The 23,947-nt window shown below is 47.3% G+C and overlaps 1 protein-coding gene and 1 long non-coding RNA gene across 2 annotated transcripts in view; one reads left to right on the top strand and one right to left on the bottom strand.

Annotated features, from left to right (window-relative positions):
- Positions 1–16,207, bottom strand: part of LOC123371983 — a 28,773-nt gene extending 12,566 nt beyond the window's left edge. Inside the window, exons 1-2 of the long non-coding RNA XR_006580031.1 lie at positions 16,148–16,207; positions 14,822–14,879 (exon numbers count right to left, since the gene is read on the bottom strand). This is a non-coding gene — a long non-coding RNA (uncharacterized LOC123371983). The remainder of the gene's footprint in view (positions 1–14,821; positions 14,880–16,147) is intronic.
- Positions 16,208–22,620: 6,413 nt separating this feature from the next.
- The window catches only part of EIF4E (eukaryotic translation initiation factor 4E), a 47,750-nt gene continuing 46,423 nt past the window's right edge, over positions 22,621–23,947 (top strand). The window contains exon 1 of the mRNA XM_045019333.1: positions 22,621–23,036. Within this exon, the coding sequence (XP_044875268.1) occupies positions 23,019–23,036 (18 nt within the window). The 5' untranslated portion in view covers positions 22,621–23,018. The remainder of the gene's footprint in view (positions 23,037–23,947) is intronic.

Raw genomic sequence — 23,947 nt, forward strand, 5'->3', positions numbered from 1 at the left:
CCCCCAGCACCAGATACTGGAAAAAAATATTAAACAATCAATTTGTAAGCAGCTAGAGGACAATAGGGTTATAAGGAATAGTCAGCAAGGATTTGTCAAGAACAAATCATGCCAAACCAACCTAATTTCCTTCTTTGATAGAGTTAGTGGCCTAGTGGATAGCACAGAGACTGTAGATTTGTTTTTAGTAAGGCTTTTGGCACAGTCCAACATGACAGTCTCATAAACAAACTAGAGAAATGTGGTGTAGATGAAGTGGATGCACAACTGGGTGAAAGACTGTATTCAAAGAGTAGTTATCAATGGCTCACTGTCAAACTGGGAGAACATATGTCCTGGGTCTGATACTATTCAATGTTTTCATTAATGCCTTGGATAAGGGAGCAGAGACAATGATTATGAAATTTGTACATGGCACCAAGCCAGGAGGTATTGAAAGCACTTTGGAGGACAGGAGTAGAATTCAAAACAATCTGGACAAATTGGAGAGTTGGTCTGAAATCAACAAGATGAAATTCAATAAAGACAAGTGAAAAATACTACACTTTGGAAGGAACCATCAAATGCAAAAATAAAAATGGAGAATAACTGGCTAGTAGTACTGCTGGGATCTAGGAGTTATAGTGGATTACAGACAAACTGAATACGAGTCGACAATGTGATTCAGTTGCAAAAAAGGCTAATATTCTAGGGTGTGTTAACAGGCATGTTGTACATAAGACAGGTGGTAACTGTTCTGCTCTAGCTGGTACTGGTGAGGCCTCTGCTGGAGTACTGTGTGCAGTTCTGGACACCACACTTTAGGAAAGATGTGGATTAACTGGAGAAAGTCCCAGGAAAGCAACAAAAAGAATAAACAGTTTAGAAAACGTGACCTATGAGGAAGTGTTAAAAAACTGGGGTGTTTAGTCTTGAGAAAAGAAGACTGATAACAGTCTTCAGATATATTAAGGGCTGCTATAGAAAGGACAGTGATTGATTGTTCACCATGTCATCTCAAGGTAAGACAAGTAGTAATGGGCTTAATCTGTACCCATCATATAAAAATCAACATGACCTTGCCCAGAGGTTCTTAAACTGGGGGTTATTACATGGGGGTCATGAGCTCTCTGTCAGTTATGTGAGGGGCTGACGGCCACAGCCCCCATTCAATTAAATTAACCCCCCATTTTTAATTTATATTCAGAGATTTACCACGTAAAGGGGTCACCAATATAAAAAGTTTGAGAACCACTGCTCTACTGCATTGCCACCAGCAGTCACAGTATATTTTTCCATTGTCCATTGGACTAAAATGTGTCCTGGGCCAGTAAATCAGTGCAGCTCTATTGACTTCAGTGGAGGTATTCCAATTTACACCAGCTGCTGATCTCAGTACCTGTGTGATCCTTAGCCTTTGACATCCAAATGGCTCCCTAAATCAAAATGCAACATGCCACTTCAGTGCTCCCTGCAACTACATGTTAGCATTTACTCAGCCTAGAATTTTAAATCAAGCCTATATAAGAAAACAACCTGAATCCTCAGGTTATATACTAAGATGATGTGTGCTAAACTAGTAGATTAGAAAGATCCTGAACATCCTCCAGAGGACTGAATATGGGGCTGCAACATTAGAACTCTGGGACCCAAGAATCTCTTAATGCCAACTGGCAAGGGAGTGCAGAGACTATGACAGATACTGTGTTCTTAAACTCTGTTTATGGGGATTGGTCACCGGCAAAGGTGAAAAATTAGGTTTCTGTCAGACGAGATGTTTAGCCATTTATCTGTTTACATGTAAAGTGAAACCAACATGACATTTGCTCTTATCACATTGTTCACCGTGCTTGTATGTTATACCTTTTCCCCTACTATGTATCTGTCTTGTCGATTTATATTATAAGCTCTTTGGGATAGAGACAGTCTGCTATAAAGTTTGTCCAGTACAATGGAGCATTATTCTTGGTTGGCCCTTAGGCACTATTGTAACAAACGTGACTGATAATTCTAATGATGGCTTTGACACTATTGCTTTGTGTTCTCGAGCAAGTCACTTAAACGCTGACTGGAATTTTCAAAGGAACCTACAGAAATTAGGTACCCAAATCCCATTGAAATTCAACTGGAGGTGGGCACCTGACTCACATAGCCTCTGTATGCTAGGGTCCTCATCTATCACCTAGGGATAATAGTACTTATCCACCTACCTCACTGGAGTGTTGTGAGAATTCATTAGTCAATGCTACTGCAATGCTTTTAAAATGTAAAGAGCCTTTTCTTTTTTTTTTAAATCTTCAAATAAATATATGTTTACTGATTTAGTCAGTTGGTATTTTCATAGCATTGAAATCCAAAAATTCCTTTGGCTTTCAAAAGGTTACCAATTCACATCATAAAGTAGTTTAAGGGACAATCTCAGAATGATATTCTGCCCTCTCAAAAGTCTAACCTATAACTTCATTAATTTTTTGTGTTTCTAAGACAAGCTGCTATTGAATGGGCAGAATCATTTTCAACAGATCCATGTTGCTTGCAGGTAACATGACTGTGCCATGTGCAAGTACAGTGCTCCTTACTACACAGCCAAAAAATCAAATTATTATACTGTAGGTCAGATTCACCAGTACACGGGTCCCCAACACGGTGCCCGCGGGCGCCATGGTGCCTGCCGGGGCATCTAAGTGCGCCCACGTACTGGCCGGCGGACGAGCATCTGCCAAAATGCCACCAACAAGCTGTGTCATCCAGAGGCGTCGCCGCCAAAATGCCGCCGATTTTTGGCAGCGCCTCTGGATGACACTGCTTGTCGGCGGCATTTTGGCAGCAACCCCTATTGATGTTGCTGCTTGTCGGTGGCATTTTGGCAGATGCTCGTCCGCTGCCACGGTCCTCCGTGGCTTGTCTGGTGCCCGCCAGACGAAAAAGATTGGGGACCACTGCACCAGTACTTTCTGGCTGCTTTGTGCCTCTTCAGGAGCACTAAGGAGCAGTAAATCTAATGCATCCATCTGTTTAAATTATGTTTACAACTACTTGATATTGCTGGAATGGTGGAAAAGGACTAAATGCCCTGGTTAATCTAGTCCAAAGTTCTTGGATTTGAATTCTGTCTGCTGTATTTTGCAAAACTTTCAATAAAACAACAATATCCTGCAGTTCTTTAATATCTTCCAGCTTCATTGACAGGAATGAATTAAATCTTGCAACATCCCAGTGAGGCGCAGTAACACTGAACATTATTATGCCCATTTTACAGGATGAAAGGGAGGCAGGATTGAAGAAATTTAGGATTCCTATACCCCTGTTCTAACTATTAAACTATGCTCCCCCTTTCTATGTTACTCAATTTTATTTGTTGGTTGCTACATTCTGAAGTGGAAAGCATAACGTGTGATTTCACTGTTATACATGAAGAAGCCAAGGGGTATAATAATTAACTAATCAATTAATAAAAGCTCCCAAATTAAATAGCCATCTATACTTCTGAGGGATATTTAGTAACAATTAGAAGAGCTTTATATGTGCAGGACAACGTATTACCATAAATTGTAAGACTTGACAGAGGGCTTTTTAGTCCTACAACATGCTCACAGTAGAGCTTAAAAAGGTTTTGTTTTCTTATTTAATAAGTGTAATGAATCAAATCTCTTGAATGTCCATCTATTGGTGTTGCCCATTATCTGGTGGCACACTCATTCTCACAGGGGAAGTTCATTGACCTTTGCTGTGACCTTCCCTGAGCGAAGCTCTTGTTCTCTATCCTGCTTTTCTTGTCACTCTCTAGCTGGCTGGCCTCTTGTCATAGACAAACACTCAGAGGCAGATATTAATCAGAAACTTTATAGTTCATTCATGGTCCCTGATTTATGTCAATGCTCCATTCCTGCTCTGCTCCTAGTTTCTCTAAAGCAATGCAGGAGGTGGGAATGAGATTAGCAAAAAAGGCCTGAAGGAGGGGTCATCTGTGTATCAAGGGTCAGTAAACTGCTGTGGGAAAGACTAGTGCAGCTGGCAGTCAAGACAGCTTCTGGATACAATGAAAAAGGCCACTATAAACACAATTTTACTTTTTCAAGAGAGCTCCTTAAACGTTCATGTCCTATGCAGCTATATATTGTTATGCTTGGAAGCTCAGCAATCATGCCACCTTGTTGAAATTGTTGGGCATGACAGCTGCCTTCGTTTCAGGTTAACTGAAGGAACAATTAAATGCCCTTTGTTTAGTGATAGATGAAACAATGGAAAACCTCTGCCTAAGATCTAGACTGCATGCAAGTCTGGGTAGTGGGTAGGCTATGCAGTCCAAGGGGTTTTCCAATGGTTTGATAACAAATGCAGGGGTGGGGGATTGATCTGATTGGAGCTCTGTGTGAGAGACAAAGAAGCAGCCGAAATACCACAGAAGCACACAGAGTGACAGAAGGGAGCAAGGAAGCCCCAGAGACAGCCAAACACAGTGGCACTTCCTGCAGTTCCCATTGGCTGGGAATAGCGAACTGTGGCCACAGGGATCTGAGGGGCTCCATGCCTGCAGATGCTCCAGGTAAACAAAACATCCCAACCGGCCAGCGGCTTACCCTGACTGGCCGGGAGCCAAAGTTTTCCAACCTCTGAAATATAGTGTTGGCTTATGAAAGGGTCATACAGTTTTTGCTATTTTTACCTATCCATTTTGGGGGAGTCGGCTTATTAGCGAACAGGCTAACAAGTATATATATGGCATGTAAAATTAAACACACAGAAATACTCTGATCCAAATGGGGTCTATACACTCACTGATGTTATGATTTACTGATGCTAACTGTAGTTAGTAGCCAGATCTGGAAGTGTACAAATTGATTTAAAGCTTATCTTTGCATGCCCCTGATTCTGGTGCTTCTCAATTTTCTCTAATGGCAACTCTAATTTACACTGAATGTGAGAGAAGCACTAAAGTCAGAGGACTGTGTTGCACAAGAGTGTTTCAGTCACATACTCTTTCCTTCAGAATCCCTCCTTCTCTCTCCCCCTTTCTTTTGCTACCCCACCAAGAGGGAGAAAATGGTGTAAAATTCCTACGTTGTGTTATACATTACTGGAGGATCACCTTCCCTGGGCCATTTAAACCAGTTTTAGGCCAGATGGGTGGTGGTGTACAGAGTGGCTATACTGCTTCAGAGGATCTGGCTCTACACGTGTCTTCACTACAAGAGTCAGAGAAAAGATTCTCTGTCCATAGCTAATTACATGTTTTTGCTTGACCTCTGAGTGATCTCCTTAAAGATTTTGTAGATTTTTAACTTAGTACATCTGAGCAAGACAAATAATTGTTTGCAATAAAAAGAGTACATTAGTCTTATATGTAAAGTTTTAGAATGCAGGTATCCCCACTGTCATATTCAGTGAGTATAAAAATACAAAGTGAAACACAAAAGAAGCTCAGGAGAAAATGAAGCAAAGAGGATTTTGAATGGATTATCTTTATTTAGGTTAAGACATTTAAAGGCAGGATTAAAACAGAGGCCGTAAAAGAATATACATGCTTGCCAAGCCAATGTAATGGAATATCAGATCCACCTTGCAACTTAAAATGTAATATAGCTTATGAATTCATATCAACCAAAATCTGTAATGAAACAGCTATAAAACTAGATGTCAGATATTATGAAGTAAATAAAAGACAACAGCAATTAATGAAAAAAGCCTCACAGGATAAACAGTGATACTTTAAAAATTATTGGCAGACACTAGCTGTGCAAAATAGAATATTATTTTATTATCATAATATGGTTAAGTTACATGAAACGGAGAGGGTGAAGGAGCTCATTAATTAAATTCAATACTTTATTTTTTATTTTATCATTGGCAAAGTGTATCCAAATAATTTAAAAATATATATATTTCCAGTTTGTAAGGCATGCTGTCTTGAAAAAGTTATAGAAGTCTTAAAGTCAAGTGTTAGTAAATTTTGTTGCATCTCTTTTCAAATTTAAGAAGGGTGGAGAAAATGTCACTGCACTGAGTAGTCACCCTTTTTATAAAATAAATATTGATTCATAAAATTAATAGTCTAAATTGTGTGTGGTGGGGTCAGGGAATACCGCAAAGCCTTTCACTTCTAGGTCACTAATTCAAATCCTCATCAGTTTGATAGTAATAAAAAAGTTAATTATTTAGTGGTCTATATTTAAATATCATAGATGGCTGTTGTAGTCTAGCTCCTGATAAGAACGTGCACACAATAGAAAACTGACAACAAAGATGGTGAATCTCAGAGAGGCTAATGACTGAACGAGGATATAGACTTAGCTACCCTCCTCCCCTTACAAAGAAACCTCATCACCTGGGGTCCCTAGAGGTCACTGTGGTGCTGCTGTCCTGTGGATATATTTACACAATTGAATTCTCCAGGGCTGCCAATCAAGCACCTTTCACAAGCACCCAGTGGCAGCTCCAGGCACCAGCGCTTCAAGTGCATGCCTGGGGCAGCAAGCCAGGCAGCCTTTGGTGGCAGTCAGGCAGCCTTCAGCTGCATGCCTGCAGGAGGTCCCCGGATTTGGCAGCAATTCAGCGGTGGGTACCGGCAGACCTCCCGCAGGCAAGCCGCCGAAGGCAGTCTGACTGCCATGCTTGGGGTGGCAAAAAAGCTAGAGCCGCCCCTGCAAGCACTAAATTAATTTAAGAAATACAATTTTATAAACTATAGTCTGAATAAAAATCACCACTTCAGTTGTTGGATAAAACATGGTACTTCTTTTGCATGCAACACTTTTATTGCATTATTTGCTAATGTGTGCCTCATTTTACAGCGGCTTACTCTGAGCAGGACTATTTCAAACATTTTACAACCATACATAAATCTGACCACCAATTTATGTAGTCTTCCACCTAGTAAATAAAGTGGATTAAACTACAGAATTCAGAGAAGAGTCTGAGGCAAATCTACAGCTAAACCAGGGCTGCTCACTCAGCACCCCTCTAACAGGGGTGAGGTGAGTCACCACTCATGCAGCAGCAACCCAGCTGCACTAACATTCTTCCCACAGACCCTGCAGAGAGTCAGCCTTCAGGCACTGTTTTCCCCAGGAATTGAAATTAGAAGGAGTGTTCAAATTTACTGCAGCTTCCTTTTTATATGGGCCCGTTTGTTCCTGATTGCCTGCTCTCTTCAGCCCTTCTCTGATTGGCTGCCTCCTGCGCAACCTCTTTGGGGCTCTATTAACTCCTTAGAGCCCAGTGTGGGATAGGCTCCCCATCACACATCCCTAAACAAAATAAGCACTATAGTGACAGAAGAATGCCTTTTATATCACTTTATACAGCACTTTTAATAACTTTTCCAAATAAAATGGGTATTAATCTCCACTGCCTTGCACAATCAATTATATAAGTGTAAAGAAGGTATAAATTGATACAAAAATCAGAATAGTTATGTTTTACAAACACTTTTCACTAGCTTTGCAATAATTACATATGGTGCAAGGCACTGGAGAATCAGCCCTAATATAATTGTATTGATGTGAATGCAAAAATTGGCAAAAATAAAAAATGTATCCCAAATTCAATAAAGATACATGGACACAGAATAAAAAAATTAAAATGGAGAAAAAGTGATCAGTTTAATCTTCCTAATTATATGATGATTGGCAATCTACTTCTGTATCTAAGCTTTATCAGGTTATCGCCCTGGATATAGGGAAGTAATCACAACATTGGTGCAGTGACAAAGAGCTGTTAAATTTTTTTAAGGAAGCATTTAAACCTTTTCAGAGTAATTATGCCAAAATGCAATTAATTCTTTAAGGAGAAAGCTTTCAGGTAAGGTAGGCTTTCAGAATCACTATCATACACTGGACATGACTATATAAATGTTTTGGGAAATTGTCACAAACTCACAAAATACAAGAAAGAACAGGAGGCATGGATCAATCATAATATCTCATGGAAGTTGACTTAAGAAGATATGGCTAAACCCAAACTGAATGAGGTGAATGAGAACGGATGAATAAATATGGAGATATGCTCACAAGAAGATTTTCTTTAAAATATAAGAGTCGCATAGGTATATACTGTAACATAGTGCACAGAGATTTATTCACATATCTCCAGATGCATCGAGATGATAATATATTCCTGTGTTAAACTAGCTAATCATATTTAAAAGGATGCTGTCAGTTTTTAGACGCACAGTGTTACTTACCTTTAAAGTTGTTTGTGTCTCAGCAGCCAGAGACTTGTTAGGTATTTCTAGTTCAACCCAATATTGCAAGCCACAAGAAATATAAAAAGTAAAAATTAAAATAAACCGTGACTGGGAGTTTGTTCTCGACACAGGATCCCGTTTCTTATACTCTTACTCATGTTGAATATTGTAGTAGTCTATGAATAATCCCATTGATGTCAATAGGACTACTTGTAGATTAAAGTACTATTCAGTTAAGGCCTGGTTTACACCTAATACATAGCTCAACCAGCTACGTCACTCAAGGTTGTGAAAAATGTTATGCCCTGTGCGACATATTTAAGTCAACCTAACCCCAACTGTAGATGCAGCTAGGTCAATTCTTCCATCTCCCTATCTACTGCATCTCAAGGGGGTGGATTTCTACAATGATGGGGGGGGGGAACCCTTTTATTGCTGCAGTAATTGTCTATGCCAGCAGTTCTCAAAATTTTAGCAACCCAAGGACCCCCATTTTGATTTAAAAATTTTCCAGACCCCTAAGTCCCCCGGCTCAGTCCCAGGCCCCGCCCCCACTCCACCCAACCTCCTCACACCCCTGCTCCACCCTCGCCCCTCCTCTTCCCCCCCCTTTCCACCCCTCCCCCAAGCGCGCCTCATCCCCGCTTCTCTCCCTCCCTCCCAGAGCCTCCTGGGGAGGGAGCTGATCAGCAAGACCAGCGGTCCCCCGAGAGTATCCTTGCGGACCCACAGGGGTCTGCGGACCCCATTTTGAGAAATGCTGGTCTATGCTGCAGCAGTACAGCTGCAGCTGTGCTAATGTAGTGCTTTGTGAAAGCACTGGTGCCTCCTTGTGGATAGGCATGTCATAGCAGTTCTCTTCCCACTGGAAGTCTCTTGTCGATAGCTGCTCTGTTTCTGCAGTGACTTGCCTCTTCCTGTGACTTGGCCTTCCAGCCAGTTCATTTTAAATTCTTTTTCCTTCCAGGGTAGTCCATGAACAAAAAGCAAGGGGAATTAACACAAATCAATGGAGATAATAGGAAGTAGAGGGAAATGAGTCCCTCTCAATGGGCATCAGAATCTGGCCCTCTCTTCCTTCAGGGAGGGGCCGTCAGCCAGTGGTTATCTGGGAAGCTCCTCTCTTCAGTAAACCCTTTCCTCTTGTCTTTGAGCACAAGCTCATAAAAATTTGCCCTCTCCCTCAACGTGAAGAGAGATATGTAGAGCTTCTTGCCCCTCCCCAGATACGGATTGCACAAACTGGGTTATGTTATAAACAAGAAATAAGATTATTACAAGACAGTTTAAGTGATTATAAGGGATAGCAAACAGAACAAAACAGATTATTAAACAAATAAAACAAAACACACATACTAAACTTAAGTTCTTAAAGAGACAGGTTTCAAGAAGTAATTTCTCACCCTAAATGAGGTTTTAGGCAAATTGCAGAGATTCTGTAGCTTAGAGTTGCAGTTATTTCTTCTTACAAACTGGACCCCTGTCTCAGTCCCTGTCTACACTGGCAAGTTTCTGTGCAGTAAAGCAGCTTTCTGTGCTGTAACTCCCAAGGTGTACACACTGCCAAACCATTTAGTGTGCAGAAACTGTGCAGTTGTAATGCTTTAAAAAAAACACCCCGACGAGAGGCATACAGCTTTCTGCGGTGCCAGTGTAGACACCGTGGCAATTACAGCACTGCGACTGGCCTCCGGGAGGTATCCCACAATGCCTGTTCTCACCTCTCTGGTCATTGGTTAGAACGCTACTGCCCTGCCCTCAGATGACTAACCGTCAGTCCCACCTCGTAAATTCCTTTGGAAATTTGAAAGTTCCCTTCCTGTTTGCTCAGTGATGCGTGCAGTGATCTCAGTGCACCTTTCCAGGTGGCCACGCCTGCTCCACGCACCAGGCGATCACCCGCTTGGAGAAGTGCCAAGCAGCTGGACCTCATCGGGATTTGGCAAGAGGAGGCTGTGCAGTCCCGGCTGCGCTCCAGCCGTAGGAATTATACCTACGGACAGATTTCACGATGCATGATAGAAAGGGGCCATGACCGGGATACATTGCAACGTAGGGTAAAAGTGAAGGAGCTGCAAAATGCCTACCAGAAGGCATGGGAGAAAAACCGCTGCTCCTGAACTGTGCCCACGAGCTGCCAGTTCTACAAAGAGCGAGACATGATACTCAGTGGCGACCCCACCTCGACTGCAAAGGCCCCTGTGGAAACTTCGTTGGCTGGCTCACGTGCCAGTTGAAAGTGGACTGAGCCAGGAGGAGGAAATCTTGGATGAAGAGGAGGAGGGGGACCCAGAGGCAGAGGATGACTCGGAGGCCAGAGTTGCATGCAGCCAGGAGGTCTTTTCTACCCCCGCGGAGCCTGGCCAGTCACAGCAGTTGGATCTTGGCGAAGTGCAAACAGGAGAGGAGGCCCCTGGTAAGTGGATCTGATTTGGGGAATTGCTGAAGCGAATTGTTGGGGGCAGGAGGGTTGCAGAAAGCAGGCTTTTCTCCCACCGCATGCCTAGTCTGAGCAGCACAACAGGCTGTTGATTGACTCCCTCACTTCACAGGAATCTCCCTCAGAGATCTCCAGGAAACTCTTATGAAGATACTGGGCAATCCGCTGCTGCAGGTTCTTTGGCAGAGCTGCTTTGTTTCTTGCCCCATTAACGGTAACTTTCTGGCGCAACTCTGCTGTCATGGGGAGGGACCATTGCTGCACACAGGTGAGCCGCATAGGAGCCAGGGCAGAAGCCACAGGCTTGGAGAAGACCCTCCCTTGATTCCCTGCTCACCCTACAGCAACGAGATATCTTCCGTTATGATCACATCCTTTGGAAAGTGTGGGGACAGGAATGATTATCAGGCTCCCCCTACAGTGCTGGATCTCCCCAAGAGCCACGTGCCCAGTGTACAGCAGAGTTCAGGAAGAGTGATTTACCCTGCCACTGCACCTACTCACCATTTTGGGGGTCTTGTGGCTCATGTGTGCTTGCCTGGGGTCAGCCAGTTAGTGACAAGTGTGTGAGTATTGGCTGTGCTTTAAAGCCAGGGGCGGATCTAGGAATTTCGCAGCCCCAAGCACGGCAGCACGCCGCGGGGGGCGCTCTGGCGGTTGCCAGTCCCGCGGCTCCGGTGGACCTCCTGCAGACGTGCCTGCGGAGGGTCCGCTGGTCCCGCGGCTCCGGTGGACCTCTTGCAGACGTGCCTGCGGAGGGTCTGCTGGTCCCGCGGCTCCGGTGGAGCATCCGCAGGCACGCCTGCGGGAGGTCCACCGGAGCCGCGGGACCAGCGGACCCTCCGCAGGCACGTCTGCAGGAGGTCCACCGGAGCCGCGGGACCAGCGGACCCTCCGCAGGCATGCCTGTGGGAGGTCCACCGGAGCCGCCTGCCGCCCTCCCAGCGACAGGCAGAGCGCCCCCCGTGGCATGCCGCCCCAAGCGCGCGCTTGGCGCGCTGGGGTCTGGAGCCGGCCCTGTTTAAAGCACTGAATCAGTGTTCTCTGTGTTGCAAACAATATTGCTTCTGTCAAATGTTGCATTTAAACTTCACAGAGATGACCTTGGGAGCCCAGCCTCTATCTTTGTTATCGGCGGAAGAATGGCTGCACAGAATTAGAAAGTGGCCAAGAAGAACTAAGGAGGACTTTCTGCATGATGTTATGCACTCCACCACCAAGAAACAGGAATTGAAGAAGTGGAAGGACAGTGAGAAGAGGGACCAAAAGGAGAATGTGGCACCCCAGAATGAAATTTAAACTATATGGAGTGCCAAACAGACACGGTTCAGGCGATACTAACACTGCAAACTGATCAGCTCCACGCCCACCCTCCCCTGCAGTTGCCGTAGCAAAACTTTTTCCCATGTGCCCCACAGACACTGCCAACCCACCCTCAGCAACCTCCTGGCTCCAGTCTCTACCTGAAGCATTCCACTCCTCCCTCCTCACAGTCCAACACTGTGGACTCCGACTACCCACTGCACTCAACACCCATCCCTCTGCAGCTTGCCCCTACTGAAATACAGCACCCGCTACATTGTACTCCAAAGGAGAAGGTTGAGTATGATCCCTGGACATGCACAAATCTGTAGCCGTCCCGAGATCTCTCCTCCTCCTTGGACCTTCCCTTCCCCCATCCCCCTCCCTGCTTGTGTATTTTTGTTGTTTGACTCTCTTTTATGGTTGTTGTCTTTTAATAAAATAATTGTGTTGGTTTGAAAACAATCTTTATTTTATTAAGAGAAAGCATTTCGACGTCCCCTATGGTGATCTTCTGGTCCAGGAAGAAAGACCCTGCTTGCAGCTTCTTCAACAGGCCAGTGTTCTGAAAGATGCATGTGTCATGCACCTCTCCGGACCAGCCTGTGTTAATGTCTGTGAAATGCCCATGGTGATCCACAAGTGCCTGGAGAACCATTGAGAAATACCCCTTGCAATAAATGTACTCGGTGGCTAGATGGTCTGGTGCCAGAATTGGAATGTGTGTGCCATCTATTGCCCCTCCACAGTTAGGGAAGCCCATTTGTGCAAAGCCATCTACAATGTCACACACGTTGCCCAGAGTCACGGTCTTTCAGAGCAGGATGCGATTAATGGCCCTGCACACTTCCATCAACATGAGTCCAACAGTCGACTTTCCCACTCGAAACTGGTTTGCGACCGATCGGTAGCAGTCTGGAGTAGCCAGCTTCCACAATGCAATCGCCACGCGCTTCTCCAAGGACAAGGCAACTCTCATTCTTGTGTCCTTGCCCCACAGGGCTGAGACAAGCTCATCACACAGTCCCATGAATATGGCTTTCCTCATGCAAAAGTTCTGCAGCCACTGCTCATCATCCCAGATGTGCATGTTGATGTGATCCCACCATTCAATGCTTGTTTCCCAGTCCCAAAAGCGGCGTTCCACTGTGGTCAGCACCTCCATGAATTCCACAAGCAATCTCGTTTCATAGCTAGTACGCGTGGCGAGATCAACACTGCACTCCTTTTGTCTTTATAGTTTAAGGAATAACTCCACTGCTACTCGTGATGTGTTGGTCAGAGTGAGCAGCATATTGTTCAACAATTCGGGATCCATTCCTGCAGACTGAAGAGGCAGAGCGCACAGTATACAAACCATTGAAAGATGGCACCAAATGTAGACGGAAGCGCAGGGATTTCTGGGATGTGAAGCAATGCATCACAGGTCATTGGGACAGGACCCCAGATGCCGCGCGACCCCATCCACCTTCCCACAAGTCTTAGCAGCAGAAGAGAAAGAGGTGTGCTGAGGGATAGCTGCCAAGGCTGTACTGCTCCGAATACCACTGCAAGTGTGAACACGCTATTGCACTGGCAACTGACAGTATGAAGACACAACAGCGGTTTCCCTTCAGCGCTCTCTGAGCGGCGCTGTAACTTTGCCAGTGTAGATGTGCCCTCAGTCTGGACTCACCCCTGCCTTTCCCTTCAGGTTAGTTCCTTTGTCTCTTCAGTTACTTTCAGCAGTCTTTCTTCTTGGGTAGGCAATGGAGGAGAGAGCTGATGGCCTTGCCTTCCAGCCCTTAAATAGAATGTACATAAGGCAGGAAGCCTGTTTCCAGTGAAAAAGTACCAGCAGTGTCGAAGGTGGTATTTTGCATTAGGTGACATTTTCACCTGACCTTGTAGTGTAAATGCGGCATCCCAGGAAGTTCCTCAGGAAGGTGGGAGATTAATATCTTCAGAGTTCTATTCTCCTTCTTAAATAACCCATTTAGGATGATTGCTTACTGTCTGGTGGGCGTTTCCCCAAGTACCCACCAAGTTGTAATTGTGATATAGTCAATATTCCTAACTTCAGATACAGAAACGATACAAGCATACAAATTGGATAATCACATTCAGTAAATTATAACCTTTCCGATGACACCTTACAAGACCCATCTTGCATAAAATATATCTCACCACTCAGTTCTTTTGTCTCTTCAGGTACTTTCAGCAGTCTTTCTTCTTGGGCAGGAAGGCAATGGAAAAGAGTCCTGTTTGCCTTACTCCCCCGCCTTAAATAAGATTTACATAAGGCAGGAATATTTTGTTTCCCAGTCTTGACCTCCCACTCCTTTTAATGGAAAATTACTAGAAGTGTGAGATGGTGTTTAGTACCAGGTGACAGGACCACCTGACCTATTAGTGTCACAGCTATGCCCTAGGATGCCTTTTAGGAAGGAGAGAGATTAGTATCTTCAGAGTTCTATTGTCCTTCTTAAATGGCTCATTTAGGATGATTTCTTACTCTCTGGTGGGCGTTTCCCCAAGTACACACACAGTTGTAATTATTATATAGTCAATATTCCTAACTTCAGATACAGAAATGATATATGCACACAAATTGGATAATCACATTCAGTAAATTATAACCTTTCCGATGATACCTTACAAGACTCATTTTGCATAAAATATATCTCAGTTATGCCATATCCATATCATAAGCATATTTCCATAAAGAATATAGGGTACAACATAACACATGGCATCTCCAGGGCAACCCGGGTGCTATCTGTACATTCTAGACAACTTTTGTTTGGAATTATAATGCTTCCAGAGTTATACTGAAGGTGAAAACTACAATGGACAGGTGTATATTTGCTCACTTGCTAGTTAGGCGTTTACAGCTAGAAGTCAGATTGACAGGTTGATGGGTGGTTTATACTCACTGTGGTGGGAATCCAGAGCTGAATGCCACATTGAAAGGTATTCGTTTACTTTGTCTCACTGAAATAGAGGTAGGAGAAAAAGGAAGATGGAACATCCTGAATTTTATTCAAGGGTGGAATCCTTACCGAATTTCTCTCCTTCCTGATAGGCCAGTGCCTCACAAACTTTTTTACTGGTGACCCCTTTCACGCAGCAAGTCTCTGAGTGCGACCACCCCTTATAATTAAAAACACTTTTTGATATATTTAACACCATTATAAGTGGTGGTGGCAAAGTGGGATTTGGGGTGGAGGTTGACAGCTCGTGACCCCCCATGTGATAACCTTGCGACCCCTTGAGGGGTCCCAACCCTCAGTTTGAGAACACCTGTGATAAAGGAGTTACCAGTGGAAGGTTGTCTAGAGACTGTCTCTTGGCACAGTGAATCTCAAAAAGAGGCTGTTGGTAACAGCAGACACACATAAAGACTAATGATAATTTTATATTTCTAAAAGCTGCTTTTGGAGTAGTTTTCCTGGAAATAAAAATACTTTCCCCTTGTTTTATTGTTAGTTCAACTCCAGTTTACAATTCTCTGTCTTTTTGTATACTCCTAGACCAGATGTGGGCAAACTATGGCCCACGGGCCACATCTGGCCCACGGGACCCTCCTGCCTGGCTGCTGAGCTCCCGGCCTGGGAGGCTAGTCCCCAGCCCCTCCCCTACAGCCTCAGATCACTGCGCCGCTGGTGCAATTCTCTGGGTGGCGGGGCTGCAGAGCCGCGGCCTGACCCGGTGCTCTGTGCTGCACAGTGGCATGGCTGGCTCTAGCCAGGCGGTGCAGCTGCATGTCCTGGTGCTCTGGGCGGCGCAGCTGTAGCGCCACCAGCCACCAGTGCTCCAGGCAATGCAGTAAGGGGGCAGGGAGCAGGGGGGATTGGATAGAGGGCAGGGGAGTTCAGGGTGGTGGGCAGAGGGCAGGGGTGTGGATAGGGGGTGGGGCGGTCAGAGGGTGGGGAAGAAGGGGGTGAATGGGGGCAGGGATTCCGGGGGGGCAGTCAGGAAGGAGTGGGGGGGTTGGATGGGGTAGCGGGGGGCAGTCAGGGACAGGGGTTCCGGGGGCAGTGAGGAGACAGAGAGAAGGGGTGACTGGATGGGGCAGAGGTCCCGGACGGGCAGTTAGGAATGAGAGGAGGGGTTGGATAGGGCAGCGGGGGGGGGCAGTCAGGAGTGTTGAGATGAGTTCCTGTCTGCATCCTGTAAAACTTGCCATACCAGTATTGCCCTGGCCTCTTCTTTTGTCATTCAGTGTTGTACGCATTCTAAACCAATATGCATTTCCTCACCTTTTGGGGGCGAAGCCAGACTTTAAGGCACCTGCTCCCCTACATGGTGTTAACTTCGCTTGTGCCAATCAGAAAAAAACACAAACAGGTTTTGGGCCCCGTCCCCTATGACACTTGTATGATGTCATAGTGGGTACTTTATGGCCTGCCTGCCATGTGCAGGCAGGGAGAGGAGAAAGAAAAACGAATCCTGTGTATACCCGTGTATCCTGTGTATACCCGTAACCGAGCCTGATCACCTCGAAGCCTCTCTCTCAGCTCACGTGTTTCAAACAGAGCTTCTACGTTTGCCGGTCGTTATGCGTTGGTTTGTATTTGTAAGTATCAGTTATTACTAAATGCTGCATCTTTGTTTATAAATATTGTTAGTAGATATTTTAGTCATTGTGTGTTTTAAGTTTCATTAACTCTATTAGCTAATCATACACTGCTCCCTTACCCCTTGTAATTATCCCCAATAAAACTTTTAAATTGATTAAGTTTAGTGTGTGTGTGTCTGCAGTTTGCATCGTGACCCACACTCTCCTTGCATCCCTTACCAATATAGTCTGTTGCCACGTGCAGCCTGGTAAATAACAGGCCTGCATTTTCTTTCGCCCCTGCGAGTCCGTGGCAATCTACAAGGAGCAGGGAGTCCGGGGGCGGTCAGGGAACAGGGTGGGTTGGATGGGGCAGGAGTCCCAGGGGGGCCACCAAGGGGCAAGAAGCAGGGGGGGTCGGATAGGAGGCGGGGGGCTGGGTCATGTCTGGCTGCTTGGGGAGGCACAGCCTCCCCTAACTAGCCCTCCATACAATTTCAGAAACCCAATGTGGCCCTCAGCCCAAAAAGTTTGCCCGCCCCTGTCCTAGGCTGTAGCTTTTATGCTAGATTTAAGGAGAAACATGCTTCTAATTTTCCCCTTGCCTTGCACCTGCTGAACATAACTCTTGACTTCCCAGAGTTTGAGCACCAAGTTAACTAAATCAATTTAGAATCAATAAGAAATCAACTTAAACAAAATTGAAATAGGATACGCAATCCAAAATAAGTGTCCATGCCAGAAGGCAGCACTGATTTACTTAAATCGGGGCTCATATTGTATGTAAACCAGCCCTAAGGAACTGTAATTAAATATGGAGAGAGGACACCTAATGTCACTTCCCTCAAAACATGCTACTGTCCCCATCATGTATGGATCAGAGGGACAAATGTTAGTCCTGAGAACTGATAAAAATAACATAAGAGTTATATACTGGTAGCCTATTCATTTGGGTCTGTAGCAACCTTCTCTGACATTTGTCATAACTTCTTTTGTCATCATGCCAACATATCCAGGTTTAATTATTTTATTCTTTCCTAAAAAGTTGGTACTTCTGTGGAAGTAGGGAAAGAATTAACAAGGATTTGAAGGGGATCTTAATGCATGTCAGTCAGTTAGCAAGAGTCAGGCTAGTAGTTAGCAAGAGTTAGGCCACACTGTAACCCTAATGACGTGAGACTTGTAGAAGCGAGGAGGGTGTGAGGCGAGAGAGAAAGAACTGTGGAGAAGTTGTTACAACCTTGCAACTGATAACCAAATATGTAGACTGGCGTCTCCTAGAAGTGAGAAAAATAAGATAGCAGGATGGCTTATGTATAAACAAAATGCAGTTGTTGCTCATTATTGTCTGTATTATTGCTTGTTATTGTCTGTAACAAAGGTATAAATGCTTGCTGTAATTGTTTACCTGTTGAGAGACCTGACCGGGACTGGGGCGACCCTGTGTCCTAGGGTACTCCCTCCCTCTATTGTAATTACTGGAGAAATAATAAAGTATTTGATTTTGCTGCACCCAAACAAAAAGCGAGAACTGAGTTTTTCCCCGACACTTCCAACCCCATCTTTCTTTTTTTGGTCTACTCTGTATTGCCTCCGATTTGTCAACATCTTTCTGGTACCCAGAATAGTAGTATTCTAGGTGCAGTCTCAGCAGTGCTATAGAAAGAAGGATATTTCTAGTGACATGATGCCATTGTGTATTTTAATCTAAAATTTCATTGGCTTTTTTGGCTGCCATATTATTTGTTGCCAAACCTTTGTTTGGAAATAATTGAATAATACCTGGAAATATGACTTTTTCTGGTGAATAAAATATCCTTATAATAAAATTCTCATTTGTCCAATTCTCCACTGAAAAATGTTGTTCTTACTGAAGTGATTTGTTCATGCCCAGTCTCAAGCACATGACAGATGTCAAAAGTGGACTTGTTTTTAAAAATCACCCAATATGTGACCAATTGCCATGAACAACAAGCATTTTATTTATTTCATGTAACTTGCATGCTTAAGAGTTCTCTTCACAAAATAATGCAAATGACATTTAGAAAATGGCATTTTTTAGTTTTTATTTCCTTATTTTGAGCGAAGCAGTTGCATTTGATTTTCTTGCCATTAATAATAAGTTAAGAGCAACGACGCTTAAATTGGCCCTGAGGAAGTGGGAAGGCACATCAGCTAAACATGCAAATACTTTGCAACTCTCTGGACACTGAAGTGTAGAAATATGATTTGATGAACATGACTTATTGATGAAACACACAAATAATAATATAATAAATGTAATTACATTATTTCCAGTATGAGACAAAGTATAATGGTTGAATTTGATATGGGTTTTAAATTTCTACTATATTAATTGCAAGCAGTAAATTTGGAAGATAGCAGTGTTAGCTGAAATATTGTCTTTACATTCTTCTGTACTCAGTTCTTTCATATACATAAATGTAGCTACTTAGGGTTTGTCTACATTGGCACTTTACAGCACTGCAACTTTCTCCCTCAGGGGTGTGAAAAAACGCCCCCCTGAGCCCTGCAAGTTTCAGCGCTGTAAAGTGCCAGTGTAGACACCTCGTGGAGGTGGTTTTTTTGGAGCTCTCTCCCAGTGCTATGCCACATTAAAGCGCTGCCATGGCAGCACTGCTACGGCAGCACTTTAATGTTGCCAGTGAAGACATGTCCTTACATTTCTTCCAAAAGATCACTAGAGTGCTTTGAGGATTTGCATGTCTGCATCCTCTGAGCACCAGGCATATGCTTTAAGGTGGGGCTTAAAAATCTTCTATAAACATATTATTATTCTTTCAATCCTGATATAACTGCAATGGAACCATCCTCATAATTCTAATGAGATTACACATACAAACCATGAGGTAATCTGAAATATTTCAAAACGGTGTACTGTATGATTTAATAAGGCCTCATCCTCTGGAAAACCACAAAAGTATTCTCCTTGTTGAGTTTCCACTGGATTATCTGCTTGAGGAAGGTGGGGTTTGTCCATCTGTGAAATAACCAGGAGATTCTGCCCCAAAATCCACACATTTGTCAGAAGCCAGGACTGTCTATGCCGCAACACAGTGTCTCCTCTCCCGACTTCCTCCAGGATCTTCCAGGCTCTGGACCAGCATGCCCCCACCCTCCAGCTTCATCCACAGAAGCCACGCTGTCTGGTGATCCTCTTCCTGCTGCTGGTCCCAGATACGCCCCCAGGAGGAGCTCAATAGCACAATATTTTACCAAAATCTTCACAGGCTTAGTTAGGAGATGATGAGGGAAATGCAGAAAACTTTGAAACATAAAGGGTGATGGTTTAACCTCAACCAAATTCTTACACAGCCAGTCACTATGTAATCCTTGAAAACAGGGATTTTCTGTGGGGCAGGGATGCAGCATCACTAGCCACATCAACAATATATTTGTGAAGAGATTTAAAAAGTCAAATTCTGAGTTAGCTTCTAAGTATTTCCCAGTGAAGCACAGAAAGCAAAATCCTTCCCCATCCCAGAGAGAAGAAAAACTAACACGCTGAGAAGAGATTATTATTGGTGATAAGAAGCTTCATTTAAAATTAAATTAAAATGCAGATCTTATCAGTTTAGTGCAGTGGTTCTTAACCTGGGGTGCACGCACTCCCTGGGGCAGGGCTAGTGCAAGGATATTTTGCCCCCTAGGCGAAACTTCCACCTTGCACCCCCCCCTCCCCTCCCCTCCCACCCTCCCTCACACACACACATAGGTTCACTGAGGGGAAAATCCCAATGAGTCCTTATAGACCCTAGGGGCCTGCCTGCCCAGGGGTCAGCCATGCCCAGGGGCTGCTCCCCAGACCAGGTTCCCCCCTCCCCGCCCCCTGAATTCCACTGGAGGGTGCACAGCACCACCACCCCCCGCGAGCCCTCCCCACCTCACCCCAGTGGCCCCCACCCTGAGTCCACTCACTGGCTTTGCCGGGCTTGGGCCACTGCAGCAGCTTGGCAGGGAGGAGCCGCCTTCTGGAGGCACTGGAGAGCCAGAGCGTCCTGCTTGCGGCAGCAGCGAGCCCCAGCCATGGAGGAGCCGGCACGGTGCAGGGAGGCAGCAACCCTGCAAAGGCGGTGGCGCCGCTAGCGGGGAGCAGCCCCACCCCCTTACCCCTCCTGTCCAGGCTGCGGCCCGGCGTCCCCCCTGAGGCTCCTGCAGGCTGCAGTGGATGTATGCGGGCACCAGCCCCCATGCGCCTTCCGGGTCCCCCCTCGCCTAGGGAGAGCCCTGCCTTAGCCCCGCCCCCATCCACACCCTCCCACTTCCCACCCCTACTGCCCCCGTCAGAACCCCCAACCCCCCCCCGCTCCTTGTCCCCTGATTGCCCCCTCCTGGGACCCTTGCTCCTAACTGTCCCCCAGAACCCCACCCCCTACCTAAGCCTCCCTGCTCCTTGTCCCTGACTGCCCCCTCCTGAGACCCCCTCCCACCATAACTGTCCCCCTAGGACTCTAGCCCCTACCTGTCCCCTGACTGCCCCAACCATATCTACATCCCCACCCCCAGAAAGCCCCCTGGGACTCCCACATCCAACCACTCCCCCATCCAACCACTCCCCACCACCTGACAGGACCCCCAGAACTCTTGAGCCATCCAGCCCTACCCCTGCTCCCTGACTGCCCCCCGGGACTCCCCTTACCATGCCCATGCCGGTCAGACACCGGCTCCACGTGGAGGCAAAACACGCTGCTGGGCTGCTGCGTGCACAGCCCCTCCCCCGCAGAGTGCTGAGGCAGCGGGGGATGGGGGGACCTGCGGGAGGGGCAGCAGCAGCTCACGCTTCCAGAAGCCGCAGAACCCGAGCACGGTGAGGGGGGAGCTGGGGGGCGTGCTTGCCCGGGCTGCGGCCCGGTGCCCCCCCGGGGGGCTCCTGCAGCGGATGCATGTGGGTGGCAGTCCCCGTGCACCCCCCGGCTCTCCCCTCGCTGCACTCGGGCTCTGCGGCTCCCAGAAGTGTGAGCAGCCGCTGGCACCCCTCCTGCAGCAGGCTCAGGGCCCCGCGCCCCAGGGGCTCACACTGCTGGGAGCTGCAGAACCTGAGCATGGTGACGGGGGAGCCAGGGGACATGCCTGCCGCCGGTCTGGGGTCCCGGCTGCCGGCCACGCTCAGCCTCCTGCCGGCCTGGGGTTCCGTTCACTCAGCCGGCAGCAGGCTGAGTGGGACTGGCAGCCGGGACCCCAGCTGGCAGCTGTTTGCCAGGCAAAATCGGCTCGCATGCCACCTTTGGCACGTGTGCCATAGGTTGCCAACCTCTGTACTATACACTGAAATGTAAGTACAATATTTATATTCCAATTGATTTATTTTATTATTACATGGTAAAAATAATAAAGTGAGCAATTTTTCAGTAATAGTGTGCAGTGACACTTTTGTATTTTTATGTCTGATTTTGTAAACAAGTAGTTTTTAAATGAGGGGACACCTGGGACTACGCGAGACAAGTCAGACTCCAGAAAGGAGTACAGTAGTCTGGAAAGGTTGAGAGCCACTGAGTTAGATAGACTGCCGGTCTAAGGGTATGCAATATAATTGTAGCCATGTCAGTCCCAGGATATGAGAGAGACAAAGTGGGCGAGGTAATATCTTTTATTGGACCAACTTCTGTTGGTGAGAGAGACAGGGCTAGGAATGGTCCCTTACAACTATTCATGCTAAACAATCAGTTCCACTTGCATTTGGCTGTGATGCTAGAAGTAGCCTCTCCAGACCTGAAGAAGAGCTCTGTGTGGCTCAACAGTTTGTCTCTCTCACCAATAGTTGCTGCAATAAAAGATATTACCTGACCCACCGTGTGTCTCTAAGGGTACGTCTACACTTCAAACGCTACAGCAGCGCCGCAGCAGCGCTTCAGTACAAACATGACCCACACCAACGGGAGGGGTTCTCCCCTCAGCACAGGTCATCCCTCTCCCTGAGATTTTTCACACCCTTGAGCGACACAGTTAATCTGACTTTATTTTCTAATGCAGACCAAGCCTCACCTGGCACGCAGTGTTAGCTTAGACAGACTGTGCGTGTAAAACAGACAGACCAAGTGCCCATTGAGAAGGGAGTCTCAGTCTCCCCTTGACTGAGGGTGCCTGTGGTGCAGGGGGGCGGCTTGCATCATGCATTGTGAGTGCAGACATCCCCGTGACAGGGGGCAGTGTCAGGCCACACAGCACCGCAGTGCCTAACAGGGATGCCGACGGAGGAGGCTTCCAAGCTCCTGCAGTGACTGGGTCTGGCCGCGAGGGGTCCCTTCCCTTCAGACACAGCCTGGCACGCCCCGTCTGCCTCCCCCTCCCCCACGTGACTGTCTCTCTCCTGTGAGAGGAAGGCAGGGAGGGGGAGGGGCACCGGCCTCCTCCACTCTCATCCCCCACCCCAGCGACTACAGTTCCCAGAAGGCACCGCTCTCTCACCTTTCCCCGCCTTGCGCAGGCGCCGAGCCCTTTCAAACGGCCGTGCGCCTCACGTGACCCGCTGATAGCCAATCGGGTTTGAATCTGATTTTTTATCCGCCCCCTCCCCTCCCCGCAGCGCTTGTGTGCGATCAGATCGATCTAAGATGGCGACTGTGGAACCGGTGAGTGTTTCATTCCCTCTCCCTCGCGCCCTGATCCCCGCTCCCCTGAGCCCGGGCAGAGGAGGAGGCAGGGGGGAAGGAGGGACCGCTCCCCAAGGGGGGGCGGAGAGGGGTGATCCCCACTGGGGCGGGACGGGGTGAGAGTGGATCGGCAAAGCTCTGAGTAGCGCACGCGCGTGGAGGGGGACGCGCCGGCCTGTGTAGGGGGGGAGGGGATGGGTGGATTCCGAGCCCGTGAGTTAGGCGCGTGGTGGGGATTGTGCCGTCACCACCTGGGGCCCGCCCGGCGCCAGGCCTGGGAAGTGGGGGGAGGGGGCAACGGACGCGAGGGGCGGCGCGTGCGTGAGGTGGGAGGGAAGAGGGGGAAGCCGGCGCGTGATGAAGAGGGGGCGCACGCGGCCTGGGCTTGGGGGGGGGGCTGCTGTGCTGGGGCCAGACACCGGGTGGCTGCGGTTCCTATTGTGCCAGCAGTTGCACGGCGCGTGCGGGGGAGGCCCGGCGCGTCTCCCACGTGTGCTTCCGCCCCGACTGACACAGGGGAAACGGAGAGACCCCCGTGCGCGCGCTTGGCCGCCGCCGCTCCCCGCTGGGAGCCCGCCCCGCTGTCTCCCGGCGGGGTCGTGATGCGCCCGGACAGGACCGGGAGCTTCTGGCGCGCCCCTTGCGAGTGACCTTGGCGACCCTCTCCCGGTCTGCGCGCTCGTAGTCCGGGGCCGGGGGGGGGAGCGGACCCGAGTGGCGCGGGCAGGGGCCGCGGCGCCGGAAGGTGACCCACGGAAGAGCCTAGTGCCACCATGACTGTGGCCGGCCGGACCCGCCGCTGGCGGCGGAGGGGGCGGTACTGTCTGGTGAAATGTCCGTGTTGCTGACCACCCTGGTGCGGCCAGGTAGGAAATGCATTTCCTGGCCAC

This window comes from Mauremys mutica, chromosome 5, assembly GCF_020497125.1.
Source record: "Mauremys mutica isolate MM-2020 ecotype Southern chromosome 5, ASM2049712v1, whole genome shotgun sequence".
NCBI classification, from domain to species: domain Eukaryota; kingdom Metazoa; phylum Chordata; order Testudines; family Geoemydidae; genus Mauremys; species Mauremys mutica.